The following is a 25239-nucleotide window of genomic DNA, read 5'->3' on the forward strand; positions in this document are numbered from 1 at the left end:
ATAAATAACATTTTAAACTCGAAGCTTGCTGCTGAATTTAATTGAAGTACACACAAGTAAGATGAGGCCCATATCGTTCCATACAAAATATGCCAATCATGGGCAGTAAGAGGGCCGATGCCAAAGTTTCATTATTTTTGGTACACTTCGTACAGATGGCATCTCAACCATCCAAATGTTGCTTTTTTTATATTAAAATACCTATAGAATCTGATCTTTAATCCAGCTATTGGCTGTATGTTTGAGTGACATTTTCAGGTACTTGTCATTGTTGTTGGCTTGCTTAGTTCCTGAGGAGTGGCCAGTATAGCTGGATCTGGGTAGTTACCTGGGGTTTGCCAGTGTTCTGAGTTGCTTAGTAAATGACTGCTTGCGTTTGGGTCACGGAGCCTGGTGTCAGTCTGCTTATGTCTTGAGTGTTTACCTGGTATCTGTCTGCTTGAATTTTGGCCCTAGGCTTCAGCAACAGTAGCCATCCCCAAGGAGCATCATCGTTTTGTGATTGGAAAGAGCGGCGAGAAACTGCAGGAGTTGGAATTGAAAACGGCTACTAAGATCCAGATTCCTCGGCCTGAAGATCCCAGCAACCAGATCAAAATTACTGGTACGAAAGAAGGGATTGAGAAAGCCCGGCATGAAATCTTGCTGATCTCTGCTGAACAGGTATGCACAACGAACACAACTTAGTAATGATTTGAAATTTTTGACCCAAGAACTGGAATGTCCAATTTGAGATGCTTCATGAATGTAGCTTTAGTATAGTTTTGCTGACTCGTGCTTTGACAATATAGTTCTGTATTAATTACAGCTCTGCAACACACCAAACTGTTAAACAGAAGTCTTTTTTTTTTGCCAGTATGTACTGTGTTGCACTTGCTGTCTGCAGTAATTATGTCTACCTATAAACATTGCTTAGGGTTTTATTTAACCTCTGTTTCAACTTTCCCTGCTGTTGTTATTTTCTCTCCTCCTTCCCACATCTCCAGATTGTTATCTTCTTGAATTTGGCCTGCCCCCATTTACCCAATGTGTTTGGGCCATGTAGAATAGGACCTATAAGAATCCTAGCACTGATCCTTGCACTCCATTCAGTTAATCTCCTCAGCTTGACACACTGTTCTTGTACCAACCTCATTGTTCATGTTTCAGCCAAAGTCCTATGTGCTGCACATGTTTTTTTTTTAAGGCTTTCTGGCTGCCTCAAGTCCCTTCCTCAAAAACTGTGTCCAGCGCAGGATGACTGACGCAGGAAAAGATTAGGTTCACAAGATGCAGTAAAAAGCTGCATCCTTGAGCTTCGTGATCATGCTTTAAAGGAAAAAAAATTCATTTTGAAATTAAAATGGACTCTCATTGCCCACAGGACAAGCGTGCAGTCGAGAGGATCAACATCGAGAAAGTATATCACCCATTCATTGCTGGACCCTTCAACAAGACCGCTGGGGAGATGATGCAGGAGACGGGAACTCGAATCAATATCCCGCCACCAAGTGTCTTGAAGAACGAGATTGTTATCACTGGTGAGAAAGAACAGGTTGCACAGGCTGTCTCCCGCATCAAGAGGATCTATGAGGATAAGGTAAGGGGTGCAATCAAATTGAGGGTCAATCTTTCACAGAATGCCTCTGGCTGACAAAAGGCCAGTCTTTGTATGAGACTGGATTCATTGCCATGTGAAATCTGTTTTTTTGGGCTTAGTTGGTATTTGCTTCTGACCTCTTGAGTAATTTGTGTAAAAAATTACTTGCTGCAATGCATTAACACCACCACGGCACAGCATTGAGATACAGAATTATACCTGTGATTCCATGTTCTCCTGCACTGATCAGTAACTGGACATGAAAGAAAGTTGGTGTAATTAGTAATTGCTTGCTTGCCAATTTTTTTGGCAGAGAGCCTAAAGAGGAAGAAATTGGAGTTGGATGTTTGGTAAACCCATACAGTGTTGATTTTGGACCATCAGCCACTGGCTGATCCCACAAACAAGCAGCTATTCTTCATGTGTTGGTGTGGCCATCACAGTTAAACCCAAAATAACAGCAAATGTTGGAAACAGATTGGGCAACTTCTGTTCCAGCTCAGTTACATACCTTTTACTTACTTAAAATATTGATTCTCTTTTTCTCTATAGATGCTGACTGTTTCCAGAATCTGCAGTATTTGTTTAGGTTTTATAATTGATTCTAATTATATCCTTGCCAAATGTCAAAACAGACCCACTGCAGGTTACTGCCTAATAGTCCTTCTCCTTTTCCTGTAGAATTTCAATGTCATCTCAGTTGAAATTGGCTAACTTGGCATAATCCAAAGATGGCACCTGGAACTACCCAGTGACTTGTGGCATGGTACCACACTGGGTGTTAGAAACAAACTTTAAATGAATTACTAGTTTTAACTTTGTACATTTTAGAAAAAGAAAACCACAACGATCGCAGTGGAAGTGAAGAAATCTCAACACAAGTATGTTATTGGACCCAAAGGCAACTCTCTGCAGGAAATTTTGGAACGGACTGGAGTCTCAGTCGAAATCCCACCCTCGGACAGCAATTCTGAAACAGTCATCCTTCGTGGTGAACCTGACAAACTGGGCCAGGCTCTGACTGAAGTCTATGCTAAAGTGGGTGAAGCATGGTATTGTCTGATAATTGTAGTTGTGGCTTGTTAAATTAATGCTCAGATTATGTATTTTGCCTGCCATAGATAACTTCACAGGACCAATGCCATCCTGTGAGCAGCCTGGTGGTCTTGCTTTTATGAAAGTTGTCTCTCATTGCCCTGCATCTACTTATATGATAGCGTAACCCAGAGATCTAACAATCGCACCCTTTTTTTAAAATCTGAATCAAATGCTTGTCTTTTTTTTCTGCAGACTCGTTTGAGGCAGGGCAAGTTAACACTTTGCCAAGTTGAGACTTGACTTAAATATTATGCTGCCTTATGTTGCAGAAGGTGAACATGAAGAACAGCATTGAGCAGATACACTTATTTTCATCAACACAACTTGTTGTTTTAAACAATATAGAGATAATGAACAGTCTGCACTATCCCACATAATTGAATAGTTTTGTTTGACTTGGAGCTGATATTTTTTTTTCCCCAGCAGCTTGCTTATGTTCCATTCTTGAAGCTGTCTGACTGCGTCTAGCTCCAGAAGCAAATAGCTTTCAGCATTAGCTTTTAGCCATGGACTACCTCCCTACCCCAGCATCCATCCGTCTTAATAGCCATGATTCTCACCTGTACTGTGAATAACTCCTTAAGAACTAAGATGAGTTTTAATTTTGAACATGTAATACATCCAAGGCACCCCAACCCATGGGATCATAGTCTGAAATCCCAAAACAACACTTGCATCCAGCATTGATGCTCAGCTGTCTTTTTTCTTGAGGGAGTTGGTCTCATGGGAAAGGTGCATGATTTGGTACAACATTTGCTGATGCAAAGAAATTTGATTCCTTTTTTTCTCCAATGCTGGTTGTGGATTGAGAGATGAAGGCTTGGCCAGGGACATTGTGTACATTTTGTTAGATTATGAGAACTTGTGAAGTATTTTCATTCCTTAGGTTTCAAACTCTGCTCCAGTCCATGATTATTGCTCCTGCAAGGTTGTTACTTTTACAAGGTTAATTTGCCCTTCCCTTTGGTTATTTGTGTTAGTTTACATCATTTCTGCCACCCAAGTGATCCTGGATTTGGTATTTGTTGCAGCTTTACTTTCTGCAGTAGCTCCACAGTTATTAACTCTTTCACTAGATCTGAAATAAAACCTAAAATGCATAGCAAATGGGGGGGGTGGGAGGAGAGGAGAGGGGGGGTGGGGGTGGGAGGAGGGGTGGGGGTGGGAGGAGAGGGGGGGTGGGAGTGGGAGGAGGGGGAGGGGGGGTGGGGGTGGGAGGAGAGGGGGGGTGGGAGGAGAGGGGGGGTGGGAGTGGGAGGAGGGGGGGGGGTGGGAGGAGAGACAAGTAGTAATAACTCACCATCCTGACATGCATCATCAAGGGAAGACACACAAACACACCCCTTATGCCATTCTCCAAAAGGGTCAGAAAGCAGCAGGAAATTCCTCCCCGGCTCCCAGAGGTGCTCCTGGAAATTCCAGAAGACTCTGGTAACTGACCATCTGTACTTAGCTGTTTACCTCTGTTAAAGCTGCACCCCCTCTAAGGTCTGTAGTGAATCCATACTGACCATACCTGCAGGTAATCTCTGTTTCAGAGGATATTGATCCTCTGTTTAACAACCATTTTCTTTCTTTGTACTGGGTGCCCCATAGCCTTCCCCTTTCTGTTCAACTCCAATAACAACATCCACTCAACCCCAATGTATTTCCTTCACTAGTTAAGAAATCTTAATATCTTGAAGTGTATTCAAAGGTACCGTGTTCTACATGTGTGATGGACTTCTATACACTCTAGTTTTAAAGAGGAATGAAACGGGTTCATATTTTAGATAGAGCACAGCAAAGACTTGATAAAGGTTTATTCACCCATTTAACCTGGTTCCACTTTGATTTTTCACCCTTCCCCTATCCAGAACTTCAGATATTTTATTAAACTGTTGATCCTTGACTGAATTTTTCATTTGTGCTTTTTAAAAAAAATTGTGTATTTTTATACACCCAGTGAGATAGCAGCAAATGATGCAATACTTGAATAACTGTCTGCAACTGGCATTCTTGCTCAGATTTTTTTTTCTTTCTCCTGTTTTCAAGGCAAATAGTTTTACAGCAGCAAGTGTCAATGCCCCAGCCTGGCTCCATCGCTTCATCATTGGAAAGAAAGGGCAGAACCTGAGCCGCATCACACAACAGATGCCAAAGGTACAAGAAGCACTGACTTTCCATTGTTTTGTAGATTTTGCAAGAATCTGGCCATATTCCACTTGTTTCAATTATATATTAGGGCTTTGATCTATTGGTCTTTTTTAAAAATTTATTTATTAGTCACAAGTAAGGCTTACATTAACACTGCAATGAAGTTACTGTGAAATTCCCATAGTTGCCACAGTCCAGCGCCTGTTTGGGTCAAGGCACCTAACCAGCACGTCTTTCTGAATGTGGGAGAAAACCGGAGTACCCAGAGGAAACCCACGCAGACACGAGGAGAACGTGCAAACTCCACAGGCAGTGACCTAAACCAGGATTTGAACCTGGGTCCCTGGCACAGTGAAGCAGCAATGCTAACCATTGTGCTATCATGCCACCTCCTCTGGCTCCCTCTCTTGTTCTACCCCGTCTTTTGCCCTGCAATCCACTGAGGGGTGGTTATTGTCCTGTGCAGCAGAGGGTATTATTGTATTGCCCTAGTCTACCAGGTGTGTCCGGCAGCGCTTTCCTTTTTGCATGAGGTTTGTTCAGATGTCCCGTTACTGGTTTTTCCTACCTGATGTGTAATACAGATCCTGCTTTTGAGCAATTTAGAATTTAAATGTAATTTGTATTTCATTTCACTCTTGTTATAGGTATACATTGAATTCACTGATGGTGAAGATAAGATTTGTCTGGAAGGCCCAACCAAGGAGGTGAAACAAGTTCAAGAGCAAATTGAAAATGTTGTGCAGGATTTGGTGAGTGTCACTGGACTTATAGAACATAGAACATAGAACAGTACAGCACAGAACAGGCCCTTCGGCCCACGATGTTGTGCCGAGCTTTATCTGAAACCAAGATCAAGCTATCCCACTCCCTATCATCCTGGTGTGCTCCATGTGCCTATCCAATAACCGCTTAAATGTTTCTAAAGTGTCTGACTCCACTATCACTGCAGGCAGTCCATTCCACACCCCAACCACTCTCTGTGTAAAGAACCTACCTCTGATATCCGTCCTGTATCTCCCACCACGAACCCTATAGTTATGCCCCCTTGTAATAGCTCCATCCACCCGAGGAAATAGTCTTTGAACGTTCACTCTATCTATCCCCTTCATCATTTTATACACCTCTGTTAAGTCTCCCCTCAGCCTCCTCCGCTCCAGAGAGAATAGCCCTAGCTCCCTCAACCTTTCCTCATATGACCTACCCTCCAAACCAGGCAGCATCCTGGTAAATCTCCTCTGCACTCCTTCCAGCGCTTCCACATCCTTCCTATAGTGAGGTGACCAGAACTGCACACAATATTCCAAATGTGGTCTCACCAAGGTCCTGTACAGTTGCAGCATAACCCCACGGCTCTTAAACTCCAACCCCCTGTTAATAAAAGCTAACACACTACAGGCCTTCTTCACAGCTCTATCCACTTGAGTGGCAACCTTTAGAGATCTGTGGATATGGACCCCAAGATCTCTCTGTTCCTCCACAGTCTTCAGAACCGTACCTTTGACCCTGTAATCCACATTTAAATTTGTCCTACCAAAATGAATCACCTCACATTTATCAGGGTTAAACTCCATTTGCCATTTTTCAGCCCAGCTTTGCATCCTATCTATGTCTCTTTGCAGCCTACAACAGCCCTCCACCTCATCCACTACTCCACCAATCTTGGTGTCATCAGCAAATTTACTGATCCACCCTTCAGCCCCCTCCTCTAAGTCATTAATAAAAATCACAAAGAGCAGAGGACCAAGCACTGATCCCTGCGGCACACCGCTAGCAACCTGCCTCCAATCCGAAAATTTTCCATCGACCACCACCCTCTGTCTTCGGTCAGACAGCCAGTTGCCTATCCAATCGGCCAACTTTCCCTCTATCCCACACCTCCTCACTTTCATCATAAGCCGACCATGGGGGACCTTATCAAACGCCTTACTAAAATCCATGTATATGACATCAACTGCCCTACCTTCATCAACACACTTAGTTACCTCCTCAAAAAATTCTATCAAATTTGTGAGGCACGACTTGCCCTTCACGAATCCGTGCTGACTATCTCGGATTAATCCGCATCTTTCTAAATGGTCGTAAATCCCATCCCTAAGGACCCTTTCCATCAATTTACCAACCACCGAAGTAAGACTAACCGGTCTATAATTACCAGGGTCATTTCTATTCCCTTTCTTAAACAGAGGAACAACATTCGCCATTCTCCAGTCCTCTGGCACCATCCCCGTGGACAGCGAGGACCCAAAGATCAACGCCAAAGGCTCTGCAATCTCATCCCTTGCCTCCCAAAGAATCCTAGGATACATTTCATCAGGCCCAGGGGATTTATCGACCTTCAGTTTATTCAAAACTGCCAAGACATCCTCCCTCCGAACATCTATTTCCTCCAGCCTATTAGCCTGTAACACCTTCTCTTCCTCAAAAACATGGCCCCTCTCCTTGGTGAACACTGAAGAAAAGTATTCATTCATCACCTCGCCTATCTCTACTGACTCCATACACAAGTTCCCACTACTGTCCTTGACCGGCCCTAACCTCACCCTGGTCATTCTTTTATTCCTCACATAAGAGTAAAAAGCCTTGGGGTTTTCCTTGATCCGACCCGCCAAGGACTTCTCATGTCCCCTCCTAGCTCTCCTAAGCCCCTTTTTCAGCTCATTCCTTGCTAACTTGTAACCCTCAATCGAGCCATCTGAACCTTGTTTCCTCATCCCTACATAAGCTTCCCTCTTCCTTTTCACAAGACATTCCACCTCTTTTGTGAACCATGGTTCCCTCACTCGGCCATTTCCTCCCTGCCTGACAGGAACATACCTATCAAGGACATCCAGTATTTGTTCCTTGAAAAAATTCCACTTTTCATTAGTTCCTTTCTCTGACAGTTTCTGTTCCCAACTTATGCCCCCTAATTCTTGCCTAATCGCATCATAATTACCCCTCCCCCAATTGTAAACCTTGCCCTGCCGTACGGCCCTATCCCTCTCCATTGCAATAACAAAAGACACCGAATTGTGGTCACTATCTCCAAATTGCTCTCCCACAACCAAATCTAACACTTGGCCCGGTTCATTTCCCAGTACCAAATCCAATGTGGCCTCACCTCTAGTCGGCCCATCCACATATTGTGTCAGGAAACCCTCCCGCACACACTGCACAAAAACTGCCCCATCCAAACTATTTGACCTACAAAGGTTCCAATCAATATTTGGAAAGTTAAAGTCCCCCATGACAACTACCCTGTGACCCCCACACATATCCATAATCTGCTTAGCAATTTCTTCCTCCACATCTCTATTACTATTTGGGGGCCTATAGTAAACTCCTAGCAACGTGACCGCTCCTTTCCTATTTCTAACTTCAGCCCATATTACCTCAGTGTGCAGATCCCCCACGAAGTGCCTTTCCGCAGCCGTTAAACTATCCTTGATTAACAATGCCACTCCTCCACCTCTTTTACCAGCTTCCCTACACTTAGTGAAACATCTATACCCCGGAACGTCCAACAACCATTCCTGTCCTTGTTCTACCCACGTCTCCGTAATGGCCACAACATCGTAGTCCCAAGTACCAATCCACGCCCCAAGTTCATCTACCTTGTTCCGGATGCTCCTTGCATTGAAGTAGACACACTTCAACCCACCTTCCTGTCTACCAGTACCCACCCTTGACCCTGATACCTTCCCCAATACCTCACCACCCTCACTGACTTCTGGACTACAACTCCCTTTCCCACTCCCCTGACAAATTAGTTTAAACCCCCCTGAAGAGCCGTAACAAATTTCCCTCCGAGGATATTGGTGCCCCTCTGGTTCAGGTGCACCCCATCCTGTTTGTACAGGTCCCACCTTCCCCAGAACGTGTTCCAATTATCCACGTATCTGAAACCCTCCCTCCTACACCATCCCTGCAACCACATATTTAACTGCACTCTCTCCCTGTTCCTCAACTCGCTATCACGTGGTACCGGCAACGTACCAGAGATGACCACATGTTTCGTCTTGGCTCTCAGCTTCCAGCCCAGCTCCAGAAATTCCTGCTTTAAATCCCCGTCCCTTCTCTTACCTATGTCATTGGTACCAATGTGCACCACGACTTGTGACTGTTTCCCCTCCCCCTTCAGAATCTGGAAAACACGGTCTGAGACATCACGGACCTTGGCATCCGGTAGGCAACATACCATCCGTGAGTCTCTTTTGCTGCCACAGAACCTCCTATCTATCCCTCTAACTAACGAGTCCCCAATAACTATCGCCCTCCCGCTCTCCCCCTTTCCCTCCCGAGCCACAGAGACGGACACAGTGCTGGAGATCCTCTCACTGCGGCTCCCCACTGGTATGTCATCCCCCTCCACCGTTTCCAAAGCGGAATACTTGTTGCTAAGGGGAACGACCACCGGGGATCCCTGCACGGACTGCTTCCTCCCAGCCCCTCTCACCGTCACCCATCTGTTTTCAATCCTCGGAGTAACTGTATTCCTAAAGCTTGTGTCTATGGCCATCTCTGCGTCCCTGATGATCCTAAGTTCATCCAACTCCAGCTCCAGTTCCCTAACACGGTTTTGGAGGAGCTGCAGATGGGTGCACTTCCCACAGGTGTAATCAGCAGGGACACTGTCGTCGTCCCTCACCTCAAACATAGTGCAAGAGGAACATTGCACTGCCTGCACACCCATCCCCTCGAGATACCTTGCCAGTACCAGGTAGAAAGTGCAAAAATGAATTCAACTCACCCCTGCTCGGAGCAGTAAAATTTACTCGTATATCTTGGAAGCAGGGTTTTGGTATAAATTGATAACTGGGTGTTTTGATCATTGGTATTTCTATATTTAGGCAGTTTATAAAATTAACCTACTCTTGGGCAGGGAGCAATATTTCAAGGAGTAATGTCAAACTATGAATAGGAGAGATACAAGACATTGCAGATTATCTTTGTCATAAAGTTTTACTGCATGTTATTCCATATGGAAAGTTCAGGGTAGACGAAGTGGATTTTAATGGAAAGTAAATTCTGTGCTTTTCTTAAAAAAAATAATTTATGGGGTGTGGGTGTTGTTGCCTCGGCCAGCATTTATTGCCCAACCCTTGCCCTTGAGAAAGTAATGGTGAGGTGCCGCCTTGAACTGCTGCAGTTCCTGAGGTGTAGGCACACTTGCAATGCTGTTAGGGAGGGAGTTCCAGGATTTTGCCCATGACAATAAAGGAATGGCGATTATATTTCTAAGTCAGGGTGGTTAGTGACTGGTGGTGTTCCCATGTGTCTGTTGCCCTTCTCCTTTGGTTGTGGTCGTGGGTTTGGAAAGTGCTACCTGAGGAACCTTGGTGAGTTCAAGTTCAGTGCATCTTGTAGATGGTACCTGTGACTGCCACTGCTCAGTCAGCGGTGGAGGGATTGAATATTTTGTAGGAAGGGGTAGCAATCAAGCGGGCTACTTTGTTCGAGATAGTGTCAAGCTTCTTCAGTGTTGTTGGAACTCATCCAAGCAAGTGAAGAGCATTCCATTACACTCCTGACTTGTGCCTTGTAGATGCTGGCCAGGCTTTGGGGAGTCAGGAGATGAGTTGCTCACTGCAAGATTCCTAACCTTTGATATGCTCTGGTAGCCGCAGTATTTATATGTAGCTTGTCCAGTTCAATTCTGGTCAATAGTAACCCCCAGGATGTTGATGTTGGGGGATTCTGTGATGGTAATGCCCTCTTTGGTGCAGCACAGGGTAGCTTGTCTGAATGGCTGGTTGTTGAGGAGAGTAGATGGTTGGTAGGTTTATGTTGAGACATAACTGGCCCGTGTTAATGTTTTAATTGCAGGTAAATCGCATGGACTACACTGAATTAACAGTTGATCCTAAGTTTCACCGCCACCTTATCGGGAAGAATGGAACAAACAGTAAGTGAATGCAAAGATGGATCGTCATTGCTGAAATTTTATGTAGCTAAAAGTGATGGTCATTCTGTCCCAGGAGACGGGTAGCTGACCTGTGGTATTACTTTCAATAGTCCGCCATTCACTTCCACAGTGTCTGATTGTGATGCACTAGGATGTCACTGCTCCTACATTTTGGAATAGAGCTCATCTTTGATTTCCCTCTGATCTTTGGTTGCGAAGGGGTATAGGGTGAAGAGAGCCAGAGGAGCCTAGTGTTCTGGAAATATGCAAAAGTAGGCAACTCAGAAATTTGATGGTGTGAAATCAAATTGGGGAGGGTGGTGGGGCTCTGTTATTGGGGAATGTACACTAAAGTGTTTGCCAAGCTGCTTCCTGTTCATCTCCATTTATAGAGAAAAAGAAAATACAGACTTGACATACTGGATAAATATGAACTTGACATGGCAGTGGTTTTAAGAATTTGCATTGAACATAGAAGAATCTGATTTCAAATCCCAGTAGCTCCCCCTCATACGGCTAAAAGCTGAGTCCAATTAAACAGGAGAAAATTTCTACAAACCAATTCAGTTTCTTTGTCACTCATTGTAGTATTAAAATTTAGTATAATCTGAGTCCAAAAGCTTCGATTTTAACATTACCTGGACCAATGTTGTATGAAGTACTGACTTTCTTTTGTTCTTTCCTTCTAAGTAAACCGTATCAAGGATCAGTACAAAGTCTTAGTGCGAATCCCCCCTGATAATGAGAAGAGTAATCTAATCCGGATTGAAGGAGACCCTCAGGGAGTTCAAGATGCCAAGAAGGAGCTGTTGGAACTTGCATCCAGAATGGTGAGCAGAAGACTGTTGCTGTTTAATGGGAGCAAATTGTTACAATCTATTGAGACTGCAAATTCTAATCCCAGTATAATGCCCTTTATCTGACAGCAGTGCTGCTGAGATTTAGAATTCAAGCACAATGTGTTGAGTTGTGGAATGTCTTCTGCCTTGGCTTGGTGTCAGATTATTTTTTTTAAAATTGTTCATGGCGTCTGGGTGTCACTGGCTAGACCAGTGTGATCGCCATCCCTAATTGCCCTCCCAAAGGTGGTAATGAGCTGCTTTCATACACCGCTACAGTCCATTTGTAGGAGTACTCTGTGCTGTCAGGGAGGGAGTTACTAGATTTTGACCTCTTGATCGTTATGGCGTGATAGTATCAAGACAGGATGAGTGTGATTTTAGAGGGAAACTTGCAGGTCCCGTGTTCCCGTGCATCCCTCCCCTCGTTCTTCTAGGTCGTGGGTTTGGAAGGGGTTTGACAATGCTCTTGTGAAGTATCTCGTTTGTCTTAGTTACTGTAAATGTAAGTTGCCACTGAGTCTAAACATTTGTTCTGGACAGGAGGGGGTTAATTTAAACAGCCCTGATTTCTCCTCTTGCTACCTGTCCATAAACAAAGGTATTTTTGATTTCCCCCTTGAATGTTGGCGTATTTTCCCCAACCCTCAGTTGGGAGTGATCAGATCCTCTCTCAATAACAAAAGATAAGATAAAATGAGAAGTTTGATTTATTATGCGCACGCAATTCATGAAGGAGTTTCACAATGTAAATCCCTTTTTGATTGTATACAAAAAAAAGAGAAACAAAGGAAAGAAATGGCTACAGAGCCACACCATGATTTGAGAGTCCTGAATGAAATGTCCAATGCTGTATTCCTTCAGAGGTTAGCAAGCTGGAACTGTTAGTGATTTGTCTTTCCAGAAGCGAGGGCCTTCGCAATGGGAGCAGGTACGCAGAAATGAATTAGTCTTCTAGGCACTGATGTAAGAGTTAGGCAGTTTACCTGGACAGAGCTTTTTCACTGCTACCTGTTAGGTGGTAAAATGATTGCCTGGGTTCAGTTCCACATAGCAATATTAGAGGTTCTCACAGCTTGGGAGGTTATGTGACATCCACCCACTTTTTCCAGGTCTGGATCTTGAGTTGTTTAATAGAAGAGCCAGCGTCCCCTTTGTCTATCTCTGTGGCCGTATATTTCTTTGGAATTTGATTCTCTTCAGTCACAGGGTTAGCGTCGGAAGTCCCTCCTAGTTTCTGATGGTTAAAAATTCCTCTGCTATGAGTCATGGCTAGTCGGGCATGTTGGGGTAAAAATAAAATAATTTTATATAGGAGCCAGGTTGACTTGGATATATATAATATTTCCTTCCAGAATTCTGGACAAGACACCGAACATTAGCAACCTGTCTGACTCTAAAAGACTTCACACCTAAACCCAATCCCACTCAATAGCTGCTTGCACATAAGGGTTTTTTTGATGGTAATTGGGGCTGGAAGCCTTGGATGGTTTCTCGGTCACTCATCCCGTTTGACTGAGGCTAGTTAACAGTCCCAATTACTGATTTGACTCAACACAGACTATGGATCAAATCTTTTGACTTTTTGGGCTGTTTGGTTAAAATGTTACATTCCATGCTGCATTGACCCAATAGAGGAATTTTGTAATCTTTCTAATTAAATTTCACTACTGCCTGTAAGCCTGCTTTGAACTGAGTGAGCATGAGAGCTGCTACTGTGAAAGTAGTTTGGCCTTTGTTTAGAGTTAGGGGTTCCATGGGGGAAGGGAACTTTTTTTTTTACTTGGCATGCCATGTTATGCCATGCCATTCTGTGCTCCCATATCAATGCAGGTTAGATTATTAAATTGGTTCTGCTTGGACCAGTTTAGATAATGCAGTGTAGGGCCATGTCTGCTATGCTGTGCTTCCATTCGGAGTTAATAGAATTGTCAGGACTAGAATGCCTTTTTTTTCTCCAAGTGGGACACCTGGGACCAATTGCATCATCTATACTACCATTTCGGCACAAACCAGACATCTGATATAGTGTTCCAGTACCGAGTCATTGAATGAACCCGATGCATTTCAGTATTAGAAGTCAATTAAGACAATGATTTCAGTCTGTCCTTAATGACTGAGAACATCTTTATGATTCACAGGAAAATGAACGTTCCAAAGATTTGATCATCGAGCATCGTTTTCATCGTACAATCATTGGCCAGAAGGGAGAGAAGGTCAAGGAGATCCGTGACAAGTTCCCTGAGGTAACCATACAAGGAGCTGTGCTTTTATCAACTTTTGTTTCCTGTTCTAACTTGTATGTTTGGATTCCTGCTGAATTGACTGTATCTCATCCCAATTTAGGTCATTATTAATTTCCCAGATCCAAGTCAAAAGAGTGACATTGTGCAGCTCCGTGGCCCCAAAAATGAGGTAGAAAAATGTGCCAAGTTCCTGAGCAAAGTTGTGGCTGAACTGGTAAGTGGCTATGTGGTGCCATGCAGTGAAGGGCCGGTTTGGGAAGATAGTTCAGTGGAACAAGAGGGGGCGGGGGAATGGATAGTCTTTTCCTTGCACATAACAAGGCCTGTGCAGAGATGAATATTGAAAGTATGTCCTGTGCCATGGGCCATAAGTGGAGTGAAGTAAGGGAGCTTTGTGCTGCAGAGTAAATAAGCCTGGCAGAAAAGGTAGTGGGCAGCTTTGCATTTTTCTTAAATCTTAGAATGGACAGCAATGCGCACATCCCGAGATAGGTACAACCATAAAGTTCCAGCATTTTATCCCAGTGACAGTGAAGGAGAAGACATGAAAACTATAATGACAGTATGTAAAATGCTGGGAATCAGTAGATTTTGCTGGGAAAACAGGTGCATGCTCCTGAGCAATTAGTGCTGAGATTGGTTAAATGACTGTTGCAATCTAACAGGAAACCTGTAATGAGAAACTTGCTACATGTTAAAACATGGGGTTCTCGTGCTACCTGGGGCTTCTGAGGATTTTGGAAGAAGGGGGAAAAGCCTGAGTTGGAATCATGCTGACACCAGGACCCTGTGTATGGGCATTTGACTGGTCTTGCTATTGATCATCTTCCTCTTTCCCTTTAAACTTAGGTGGAGAACAGCTATTCAGTCTCTGTGCCCATTTTTAAACAGTTTCACAAGAATATCATTGGAAAAGGAGGAGCAAATATCAAGAAGGTATGTGTGTTGTGACCCTTTCTACAAGAAAAGTAGGTAGAGGGGAAATCCAGTCAGAAAGCAAGATAATTGAAAAAGATCTTGTGACATTTGATTTTGTAGTAAGGAAGTGCATTCGCTGGTCTGGGAGCAGCAATGCACATTTTTTTTCTTCTAGAATTCTAGCTTTTGATGTCTCTTTGTGAAAAGACTGGGTAAATTAGCCTAATAGAGTTCTGTTTAAGCACCTTGTGAAACCACACAATAGATGCATGGTATTATTTAGAATCTGACCTTTGCGTCACAACTGCTAATGTGAGCTTGCTTAAAAAAATTTGCTTGTAACCCAACTGCTGTATTGAATTGCTACCCAATGTGGTTAAGGTTAATGCCCCTATTTGCTATTAGAAGCTGTTTGGGTACAGGTGAGAAGTAGCATTGCAGAAACAGCAAGCAACTTTTCTTTTATTGCCCAATCTTCTCGCCTTCATTTATGTTGGTAACTTTTGAAATGGTTGCAAATACACAATGCCATACACAATTGTCTTGTTTCTAGAAACTATCAGATGGGCTTTTCTGTTATTCAGTAAGGTCCTTGTTGAGTTGTACTGTTGCTAGTTGCCAGATCAGGCTATATAATGTAACAAAACAAAGGTATATAACACTAGTAAAAATTAGTTGAGAAGATATTTTTAAAAGTACGTAGCAGAAAAGCATGCAACCATTGCCTGAAATTAGAATATTACCTGTGCAATGTCATTCCTTCACTTTGATGAAACTATATGGTAATTCAATTAGTGGATGAGATTGTAGTTTACATTTTCTTTTGGTTTGATTTCCTTGGGAAATCTAAGGATCAAGTTCAGAGGTAATCATTACAACTTTGGATTTATTGGCAAATCATAGAATTCCTACAGTGCAGAAGGAGACCGTTCAGCCCACTGAGTCTTCAACTCTGCATTTTACTCAGGCCCACACACCTCACCCACCCGATCCCCGTAACCCCTAATTAATCTTGCCTACACAACTTGGGACACTAAGGGGCAATGTGGCAAGGCCAATCGACGTAACCTGCACATCTTTGGAAGGAGACCCATGTATGGAGAGAACATGCAAACTCCACATATAGTTACCCAAGACCGGAATTTAACCTGGATTCCTGGTGCTGTGAGGCAGCAGTGCTAACCACTGTGCCACCATGTCTCCTTGTAGGAGGATTTTTGGATGCGGTTTGAATCATTGGCATTGCACCTCATTTATGTCTAATTCCACTTCATGAGGGTAACCCAACTCTTTCCAAAGATGAGAAGGCACTGGATTACATTGCCAATTCTGCATAACGCATTAGATAATTACTGGACAAATGATGCATATTACTAGCAATTCCAGCTATTTTTAGTTGGCATTCAATCTGTACATACACTGCTCTGAGGCTAAGGTCCACTTTGTATATTCTATATGTGGAGTGAAATTCATGAGCCTGCCCAGTTTTACATCTTTAAATTGATTGATAAATTGGGCAGAGATGTATCCACTCCTCCCTCATCTTGTATTAGTTGTGCCAAGGCCAATAATGGTAATAGCTCATCCTCCTGTTGAAATTGCTCCACGGCCTGCAACCATCTGAGATATCTGCATTCCTGCAGTTTAGTGTCTCTATATCCCTAATTTTAATTGCTCCACCACCAGCCCTGAGCTTTGAATTCCCTCCCTAAACTTTTCTGTCTCTCAATATTTTTCTGCCTTTAAGATGCTGCTTAAAACCTGATGCCTTTGAGTTTTTGGCCTCCTGTTGAAATATTTCCTGCATGGCTTGCTGTCAAATTGTGGTTGATAATTCCACAATGTGACATCATCTTTAAGTGGACTGCTGCTTTTGCCTGTTTATTCTTTACATCTAAATATCTATTAATCCGGTGTTCCTCGGTGTTCTACTTGCTACAACAGGTTTATAATCAATGAAATGCAATAGGACAAGTGTCGCATGCAATGAACTATTTAATATCTATGGCAGTATTTAAAAACCAATGTTGCCTGAAATATTCTCAAGTCTTGCATTTAGTGTTTCTACTAGGGATATGAAGAGTACCAATTTAATGTCGTTTATTTCTTGCCTGTCTGTCTTTGGGTTTTTTCCTGCTTACTAAAACCCATAGTGCAAAAAATGCTAGAAATTCTTTGTCTTGAGGTTAATGTTGGATAATCTGGTTAAAGAATGATCAAATCTTCCTGCTTAATAGGATCCACTGCCAAACTATATAGTGCTTTTATGCATTGACCCAGAAGGATGAACAATTCTTGCCTTCGTTCCAGCCTTGTATTGTTGAGAACATAATTTTTAAAGATCCTTTTTTGTATTCTAATGTAGAGAAGTGTGTATTCTCTTTGGCAGTAAAGATTTGTGCCTCAGCCTATCTGTTCACTCTCCTAGCTCTGACTTGGGGGGAAAAAGTGGTCAAGACCTGTTGACTTTTCACACTTTTTAGCATCTCTTGAGATCTGAGTACAAATGGAGAAGACTCCGTTTCAAATAAGAAACCTAGCTGCAAATAATTTTAGCCTTCAGTCCAGTTTACAAGTATTTAATTTAATGGCCAATGAGTCATTGACTAGGCATTTACTATTTGGATGTCATAATTCAACCCTTTCTTGAGGAGCATCGCCAACCCTGTTGTGTCTAGTGAGAAATGTTTATTATGTTCCCATGACAACTGCTGTCAATTTTTGGCTTCCGCTAATCAGTGGGCAAGACTAGAAAGAGTTCTCTTGAACTTCCAAGAGATTTGCTGATTGTTTTTCAATTCTTTCCAGATCCGTGAAGAAACTAATACAAAGATTGATTTGCCAGCAGAAAACAGCAACTCTGAGATGATCGTTATTACAGGAAAGAAATCCAACTGTGAAGTGGCTCGCAGCAGGATCCTGGCTATCCAGAAGGAATTGGTATGAACTGCATTCAGCTTTTTTCACAAACAAATCCTACTGTTTGTCTGTAAAGAAGATTCGAGTGATATTCCCCCCCCCTCCTCTATCCAGTACAGCCAGGTGTTTTAAACTGTATAAACTCTTGAAGAGACATTTCAAGACGAGCCCAAGAGCAACATTCCTGTTGCTCATAATCTTCAGTCATCCTGGGAGATGTATATAGGTGGCAATGTTTGAAAAGTTTGAGGACACTGTCATGTTTCATAGAATTCCTACAGTACAGAAAGAGGCCATTCAGCCCATCAAGTTTGTACCAACCATAATTCCACCCAGACCCTATTCCTGTAACTCCACACATTCACCCTGCTAATCCCCCTGACACTAGGATCAATTTAGCATGGCCAATCAACCTAACCTGCATATCTTTGGACTGTGGGAGGAAACCGGAGCACCCGGAAGAAACCCACGCAGACATGGGGAGAAAGTGCCAACTCCACACGCAGAGAGACTGGAATTGAACCTGGGTCCCTGGCGCTGTGAGGCAGCAGTGCTAACTACTGTGCCGCCCCCTTTTGTTTAATAAATATTTTATTATTTTGTTATAAGTTCATCAGCAGTCCTGTAATTCTGTTATCCATTTATTTAAACAAGCTCCAACATTTTGAGAACAGGATTTAACTTTAGTGCAAGAGACCTGATTAGTAGATTGAAGCAAAGGGCAAGTGTACATTTGCCACATGATTCGGAAAGATTGCATTAATTTGTCTGGGAATTTGGTAGGTAAGAGCTGACTTGAGACCAGGCTTTTGAAAGACTTGTGCTATTTCACTATGGAGGAAAAGAATTGAAAGGAAGCTGCATGGGAGCTGCTCCTTAGTCTTATGGTAGACAACCACTGAGCAGGATTGACTGTTTGGGTGCAGTTGAGAACCAGAGAACACTGATTTAAGGTGATTTGTCAAAAGATCAAAAGGCAGCATGAAGAAATAATTCTGTGCAGCAAGTGACCACAATCAAGAATGGACTGTGTGAGGGTGTGGTGGAGGCAGATCCACCTTTGCTTTCGAAAGGAAATTAGATAAGCACCTGAAAAGGGGAAAAATAAGGCTACAGTGAAAGAACTGAGATTTCGGACTAGCTGAATTGCAGTTGCAGGGAGCTGGCTGGCAGTGACTCGCTGGCAAATTAAATTGCCTCTTGTGCTGCAATTGTTCTCTGATTCTGAGGTAGGCTATTTTGCCTTCTCAGTGGCTGAACCATTCTTCTGAGACTGATCCTAAATGCCCCCCAGTCGGGGAAAACGTCAATTGTTCCATTACTTAGGGGAGGATGGACAGCACTTGAGTTTTTAACCTGTGGGACCAGGTTTAAACTCCGCCAGGATTGATGATAAGTTCCGAATCCACTCGCCAACATTTTATTTCCTTGGTTTGTTAATGAAAATAAGAATTTGCTCCAAATGGAATTTTTCAAGACTATTAACTTTTATCATTCCAGGCAAACATCACAGAAGTTGAGGTTTGCATCCCTGCCAAACTCCACAATTCTCTGATTGGTGCAAAGGGTCGCTTTGTCCGTTCCATCATGGAGGAGTGTGGAGGGGTGCACATCCACTTCCCTACTGAAGGGTCGGGCAGCGATACCGTCACCATCAGGGGATCTACTGAAGAGGTTGACAAGGCCAAGAAACAGCTTCTTCACTTGGCTGAGGAAAAGGTACTTTTATGCTATTAAAAACAAAGTGCTGGAAATACTCAGCAGGTCATGGAGAGCTGGCAGCATCTGAAGAGAAAGAAAACAAGTTAATGTTTCAAGTGAAAAGGCTTTCATTAGAACATTTTTGGAGTTCAGTTTCCAGCATTTTTATTTTTTTTTAGATTTCCAGCATCCACAGTAATTTGCTTTGTACTTTTATGCTATTCGGAGTGGGAATATTACTGTACCACATTTGTACATAGCTCTTTTTTAGAACGCGCTTGGAGTTGCCAGTCTCAGGTATTTTGGAGGAGAAATAGTGAAGAAATATGGGTGGAATACTGTGGAATGTTGCTCCTACCTGTAGGCATGAACTGCCAGTCATGACTCGGTGGGTACCACTCTGAGGTTGTGGATTCAAGTGGGGTTGCAATACTGTCGGAGATGCCATCTCTCAGATAAGATGTTAAGCAAAAGCCCATGTCGTGGTACTGGTTCTGCCCAGTAGTCTGATCAGTATTGTTCTTATCCATTCACCGGACATGGGTGTCACTGGCTAGGCCAGCATTTATTGCCCATCCGTAATTGCCCTTCGGAGAAGTGGTGAGCTGGTGTCCTGCAAGTACATCCATGGTACTATTAGCAAGTGAATGAATAGTGATATACTTCCACACTACAAAGGTGTGTGGCTTGGAGGGGAACTTGTGGATGGTATTCTCGTGCATCTGCTGCCCTTGACCTTTCTAGGTGTGGAGGTCACCAGTTTTGAAGGAGTGTTGGTGAGCTGCTGAAGTACATCTTGTAGGTGGTGCACACCGCTGCCACTCTGTCGGTTGTTCTTTGTGGTGGATAATAAACAAGTTACTTAAATCATGCTCCAGTGTCACTGATAACAAAGTAAATAAATTGAGCTGGACTGAATGGAGAATGTTGAGGTCATAAAGATAATGGATTCAGCTGGGTGTACAGATATGTGCTCATTAATAAAATGATTGGTAAATTACAAATTTGTTCATTTTTCTAAAACTCATGCAGGATTGTTAAAGGAACGTATTAAGTCTCCTGAAGAAATTGCAGCCAGTCTGCTAACCATATGCTTTCGCAACTGGAATGAGATGAGCAAGTTTCAAGTTCTGTACAAAATTGGGTATTGAAAGTACAGATTGTCATGTGATATAGCTTAGTTTCTGTAAACTTAACACAACCATCTTTACAATGTATGAACATAGCAAAGGTGCTGACATACTGATGAATGTTGCAATATGTATGCAAAGCGAAACACTGACAAGACTTCACAAAGAAACAGTTGCATTTTATATGGCCCCTTTCGTATCTTAACGCACTTTATAGCCAATGAAGCACGTGTGGTCACTCACTGTTGTAATGCAGGAAACTTTTTTTCATTCTTGGGTGTGTGTTACTGGTCAGGCCAGCATTTATTGCCCTTCCCAATTGTCCTTGAGACGGTGGTGAGCTGCTGCCTTGAACTGCTGCAGTCCAAGCGTTGTAGGTGCATCCACCATGCCGTTGGAGAGGGAGTTCCATTTCACCGAGCAGCAGTGAAGGATACAGTTCAAAGTCAGGATTTTATGTGACTTGGATGGGAACTTGCAGGTGGTGCTGTTCCCATGCATCTGTTGCCCTTTGGTACAGGTTGCAGGGTTGGAAGGTGCTTTCAAAAGAGCCTTGGTGAGTTCCTGCAGTTAATCTTGTTAATAGTACACACTGCTGGACCAGTGTCGGTGATGGAGAGTGTAGGGGTGCCAATCAAGCGGCTTGCTTTATCCTGGATGATATCTAGCTGCTTGTGATGTTGGAGTTGTACTCATCCAGGCAAGTGAAGAGTATTCCACCAACACTCCTGACTTGTGTCTTCTAGATGGTGGACAGGAGTTGGGAGATGAGCTACTCTGCACAGAATTCCCAGCCTCTGACTCACTACAACCAGCACTTAAACAGATGATCTGCTCAATCTTTCATTGCTGTTTTTGGAACCTTAGTAAATCGTCTGACCATGTTTCCTGTATTACAACTGTGAGCACACTTCAAATTAACTTTAATTAGATGTCTGGAGCTTTGTGATGCCCAAAGGCTGTGAAAGGTGCTATATAATTACAGGCTTGTCTTTTTCTTGATAATCCAAGACCAGATTCCTATCACTTGCCTACTTTGACCTAGGAAGGACAGAGGCCAATCAATAAATAATCCAAATTGCATTAATATAGAACATCTAAAATAACTGCTGACTTTATCCAGAAAAGCAAACACAAGATTTGTGAAACATCATTGGAGTGTCTCTATGTAGAGAAACACAAATTGCTTGATATCTTGCACTGGCTGGACAGTTACTATTCCTAACCTCACCACCTCCATTTGAGTTGCAGCGTTTCAATGAGTACAATACCTCCAATATATATATAGTATTTCTTTTCCTTCCTCTTGTGGAGTAACAACCCTTGGGATTCTATTTAGTGCCCGATTTTAAAATTAAAACATTGACCTTCATGTAAACTGTTGAATGACTGAAAACAGAACAACTTTCAGTGGAAATGGGTTTTTAAAATATTTTTCACCTGACAACATTGACTTCAGCAACTCTGTCTTCAGTACAGTTATCGTGGTTCACAAGGTCAAAATGTAGAGTCAGTCTGGGTGGTGATAACAAATAGCTAGAGAAAGGACTCACAGGTTGGAGTGATTTTATCGGCTCCCTACCTCAGCTACACTAGGTCAAGAGTAAACTCAGCAGAGGTTTGTAAGAAAAGTGCTGTAATAATCATGCCAAGTTTTAATCATGTAGATGGACAAAGAGCCTTGAGAATGAGTTCCTATTTGGGATATTGTTTTAGAACAATTTGTCTGGAACCAAGCAGCAAACAGGTTATTTTATATTTAACGTGCAATGAGACAGATTGATTTTTTTTTCTTCTCTGTAATTGCTTTACGTTCCTCCCTGCTATTTGTTCCTTGATTTTTTTTTAATTCTTGGATTGCTTTTGGTGTTCTCTGCTTAAAAGGCTGATACAAAAATACCTGTTCAAAGTCTTTGCATTAGAATTTCATATTCAGTTCAACAGTGAGAAATTATCAAAGGAACTGGGCCTAAACAGTGTCTGAAATAGAGAGAATCAGTGGCCAAAGTGGACTGGGGTAAATAAGTCGGTAGGTAATAGACATATTTCATAATTGTCAACAAGGGTATATTGCATTGAGGAAGAGAGGATTCTGTGAGAAGCTTGAGCCAACCGTGGTTAACTAAGGGGAAATACAAGATCTACAATGCTGCAAAGATTAGTGGTGGGCCAGAAGTGGGTGGAGGGACAAAGAAAAGAGAGAAATTAGAATGAGAAATGAATAGAAAATATACAAACTGACAGCACGAGCTTTAAAAAGGAAGAGTAGCTTAAATAAATGTTGGTCCCTTAGAGGATGAGAATGGGGAATTGATATTGCTAAACAAAACAAAAGCAGAGCTTTTAAACATGTATTTTCTTTTATGTCTTCAAAATGGGCAACCTGAAAAACAGCCTTCGAATATTAGAAAATCAATGGAGAAAAGAACTTTGATCACCAGAGGAAAAAGTGCTAGGAAAACTAATGTCCTACATCCTAGCATCATAAAAGTTGTGGCCCAAGAGATGGACGCTTTGGTTATAATTCAAAATTCCCTAGCTTCTGCAAAGATCCCAGCAGTTTGGGGAAACTAAATGCAGTGCCCTCTTTTAAACAAAAGAGGGAGGTGAACCTGTAGGTCTGTTAGCCATATATCTGATTTAGATTGTCGGAATCCGTTATTAACAAATAATAGCAGGACATTTTGAAAAATCACAATAGAATCTGGGTCAATATGTTTTGACAAAAAGAGTAATTAGTTTAGGCCTATCTTCACCTTCATTTAGGAAATAAAAGGTGATATTGAAATGAGATTCTGAGGGGGCTTGACTGAGCAAGTCAGAGAAGATGTTTCCTCTTGAGGAAATCTAGAACTGGGGGGGGGGGGCATAGTTTCAGAGTAAAGGACCTCGAAGATGAGGAGCAATTGTTTCTCTTGGAGGGTTGTTTGGAATTCTCTCAGGTAAATCAGAACATTGTGAATGGAATGCCAAGCTTGGCTCTTAAAAGCTAGTGGATTCCAGGGAGTAGGAAGGATTGGAACGGGTATGAAATTATAGTTTTGAAGTGCTGAGAGAGGAGACTGAGTGCATTGAATCTTGATGTCAACACAAATGAGGTTGCAGGGTATATAAGGCCCAACAATTGAGCTTCCATGGGATAGAAAAGGATGTATGCGGAATAGTAAGGCTGCAAAATTCTGAAGTTGAAGGTAGCTAGCTACTCTGTGGCCAGTGAATTATCTCTCCTGCTCTGGATCTGAATCATTTTTGTCGTCTTTGGATCTGACATTGTGAGGTTTAACAAGTCTTGGATCTGCTCCCTGTCACCCAATACCACCACCCAAAAACAAAACCGTTCCATCACTAAATAATGTTCATTTCTTTGTACAGCAAATCAAGAACCATACCAGTGAGCTGCGCGCCAAACCAGAGTACCACAAGTTCCTGATTGGACGCGGTGGTGCCAACATCCGTAAAGTGCGGGATAACACAGGAGCTAGGATAATTTTCCCTACAGCAGATGACAAAGATCAAGAACTGATCACCATCGTAGGTACGGAGGAAGCTGTCAAAGAGGCTCAGAAAGAACTGGAAATCCTCATAAAGAACCTGGTACGGCTTGCTATGCTTTAAACTGCATCCTAAGTTCCTGTGATTATCTCCCCTTGTTATCCTCCCACAGGTACAATTTGTGCTCGGGTACAGTTATTTTGGTGCAGTCTGCCTTGTCCAGAGATGCTGAGACCAATTATGCTCTAAGTGAACTGCTTAACATTGGCTGGGGAGCAAGCATGGTCTGTGTGATCCAGTAATATACCATAGTAAATTTACTCACTACTCTACACATGACTGTTCTCATAGAGCTGGATGTAACCAGAAAACTCTCCACTGGGAGGCTGAAGTAAGGGGAGACATGAAACCAGCATCCTCTACAAAGGGAGTTGTGGTACATGGAAGCTGAATATTAAATAGAGTGGTGATGCGAGATGGTCAACACAGACCATCCACTAAGCTCAAATGCTGACCAATTCAGAGGGTGAAAAGAGAACTTTGTCCAGTTTGGTTTGAAAATGTGAATCCAAATGTGAGCAGAGCTCGCCTATGGACATTGTTGGCTGTTTTAGCAGCATTTTAAACTATACAACTAATATAAAATGGAATATAGTATAAATGATTCTTGGTGTAAAATGAATTTGACTATTCATCTAACACCGGCAGCTTGTTGCCCAGAACAAGACACAGTCAAAATGTGTGGGTTGTGAGGGCAGATGATTCTTTACTTTCCTTTCACTTAATTTCTTTCTCTTTGTAGGACAATGTTATAGAGGATGCAATGACCGTTGACCCTAAGCACCATCGATTCTTTGTGATACGCCGTGGGCAGGTTTTGCGGGAAATTGCTGATGAGTATGGCGGTGTGATGGTCAGCTTCCCTCGTACTGGAACACAGAGTGACAAGGTGACACTGAAAGGTGCCAAAGATTGCGTGGAGGCTGCCAAGAAACGTATGCAGGAGATAATCGAAGATCTGGTATGGGAGAGCTCAATATTATTGTTTATTCATATGTTGAATGTCTCATCCTGGCTATAATTATAAAATCCCATTAAGACGGTATGAATAGCAAGTATTAAGTTTGAGACTGATTATTCCATGACCAATCCATTGTTACATAATATTTGGAGTCCTTTTTGAAAAATTGCCAAAAAAACAAGTCAGATTGCAAAGTACTGCAGTATTTTTGAGGCTCATTAGTTTCTGGAACTCCCTTCCTCAAAAGGCAGTTGAAGCAGAGTCTTTGAATAT

At 42.6% G+C, this 25239-nt stretch overlaps 1 protein-coding gene across 2 annotated transcripts in view; it reads left to right on the forward strand.

The window, feature by feature from the left end:
• The window catches only part of hdlbpa (high density lipoprotein binding protein a), a 71662-nt gene that overhangs the window by 24858 nt on the left and 21565 nt on the right, over window positions 1-25239 (forward strand). For both annotated transcript variants that reach the window (XM_078209196.1, XM_078209197.1), the window contains exons 6-19: window positions 457-663; window positions 1364-1579; window positions 2411-2617; window positions 4712-4819; window positions 5461-5565; window positions 10622-10700; window positions 11391-11530; window positions 13681-13785; window positions 13886-13999; window positions 14635-14721; window positions 17512-17643; window positions 19123-19341; window positions 23826-24047; window positions 24748-24966. In XM_078209196.1, the coding sequence (XP_078065322.1) occupies window positions 457-663; window positions 1364-1579; window positions 2411-2617; window positions 4712-4819; window positions 5461-5565; window positions 10622-10700; window positions 11391-11530; window positions 13681-13785; window positions 13886-13999; window positions 14635-14721; window positions 17512-17643; window positions 19123-19341; window positions 23826-24047; window positions 24748-24966 (2160 nt within the window). The remainder of the gene's footprint in view (window positions 1-456; window positions 664-1363; window positions 1580-2410; window positions 2618-4711; window positions 4820-5460; window positions 5566-10621; window positions 10701-11390; window positions 11531-13680; window positions 13786-13885; window positions 14000-14634; window positions 14722-17511; window positions 17644-19122; window positions 19342-23825; window positions 24048-24747; window positions 24967-25239) is intronic.

This window comes from Mustelus asterias, chromosome 3, assembly GCF_964213995.1.
Source record: "Mustelus asterias chromosome 3, sMusAst1.hap1.1, whole genome shotgun sequence".
Lineage (NCBI taxonomy): Eukaryota > Metazoa > Chordata > Chondrichthyes > Carcharhiniformes > Triakidae > Mustelus > Mustelus asterias.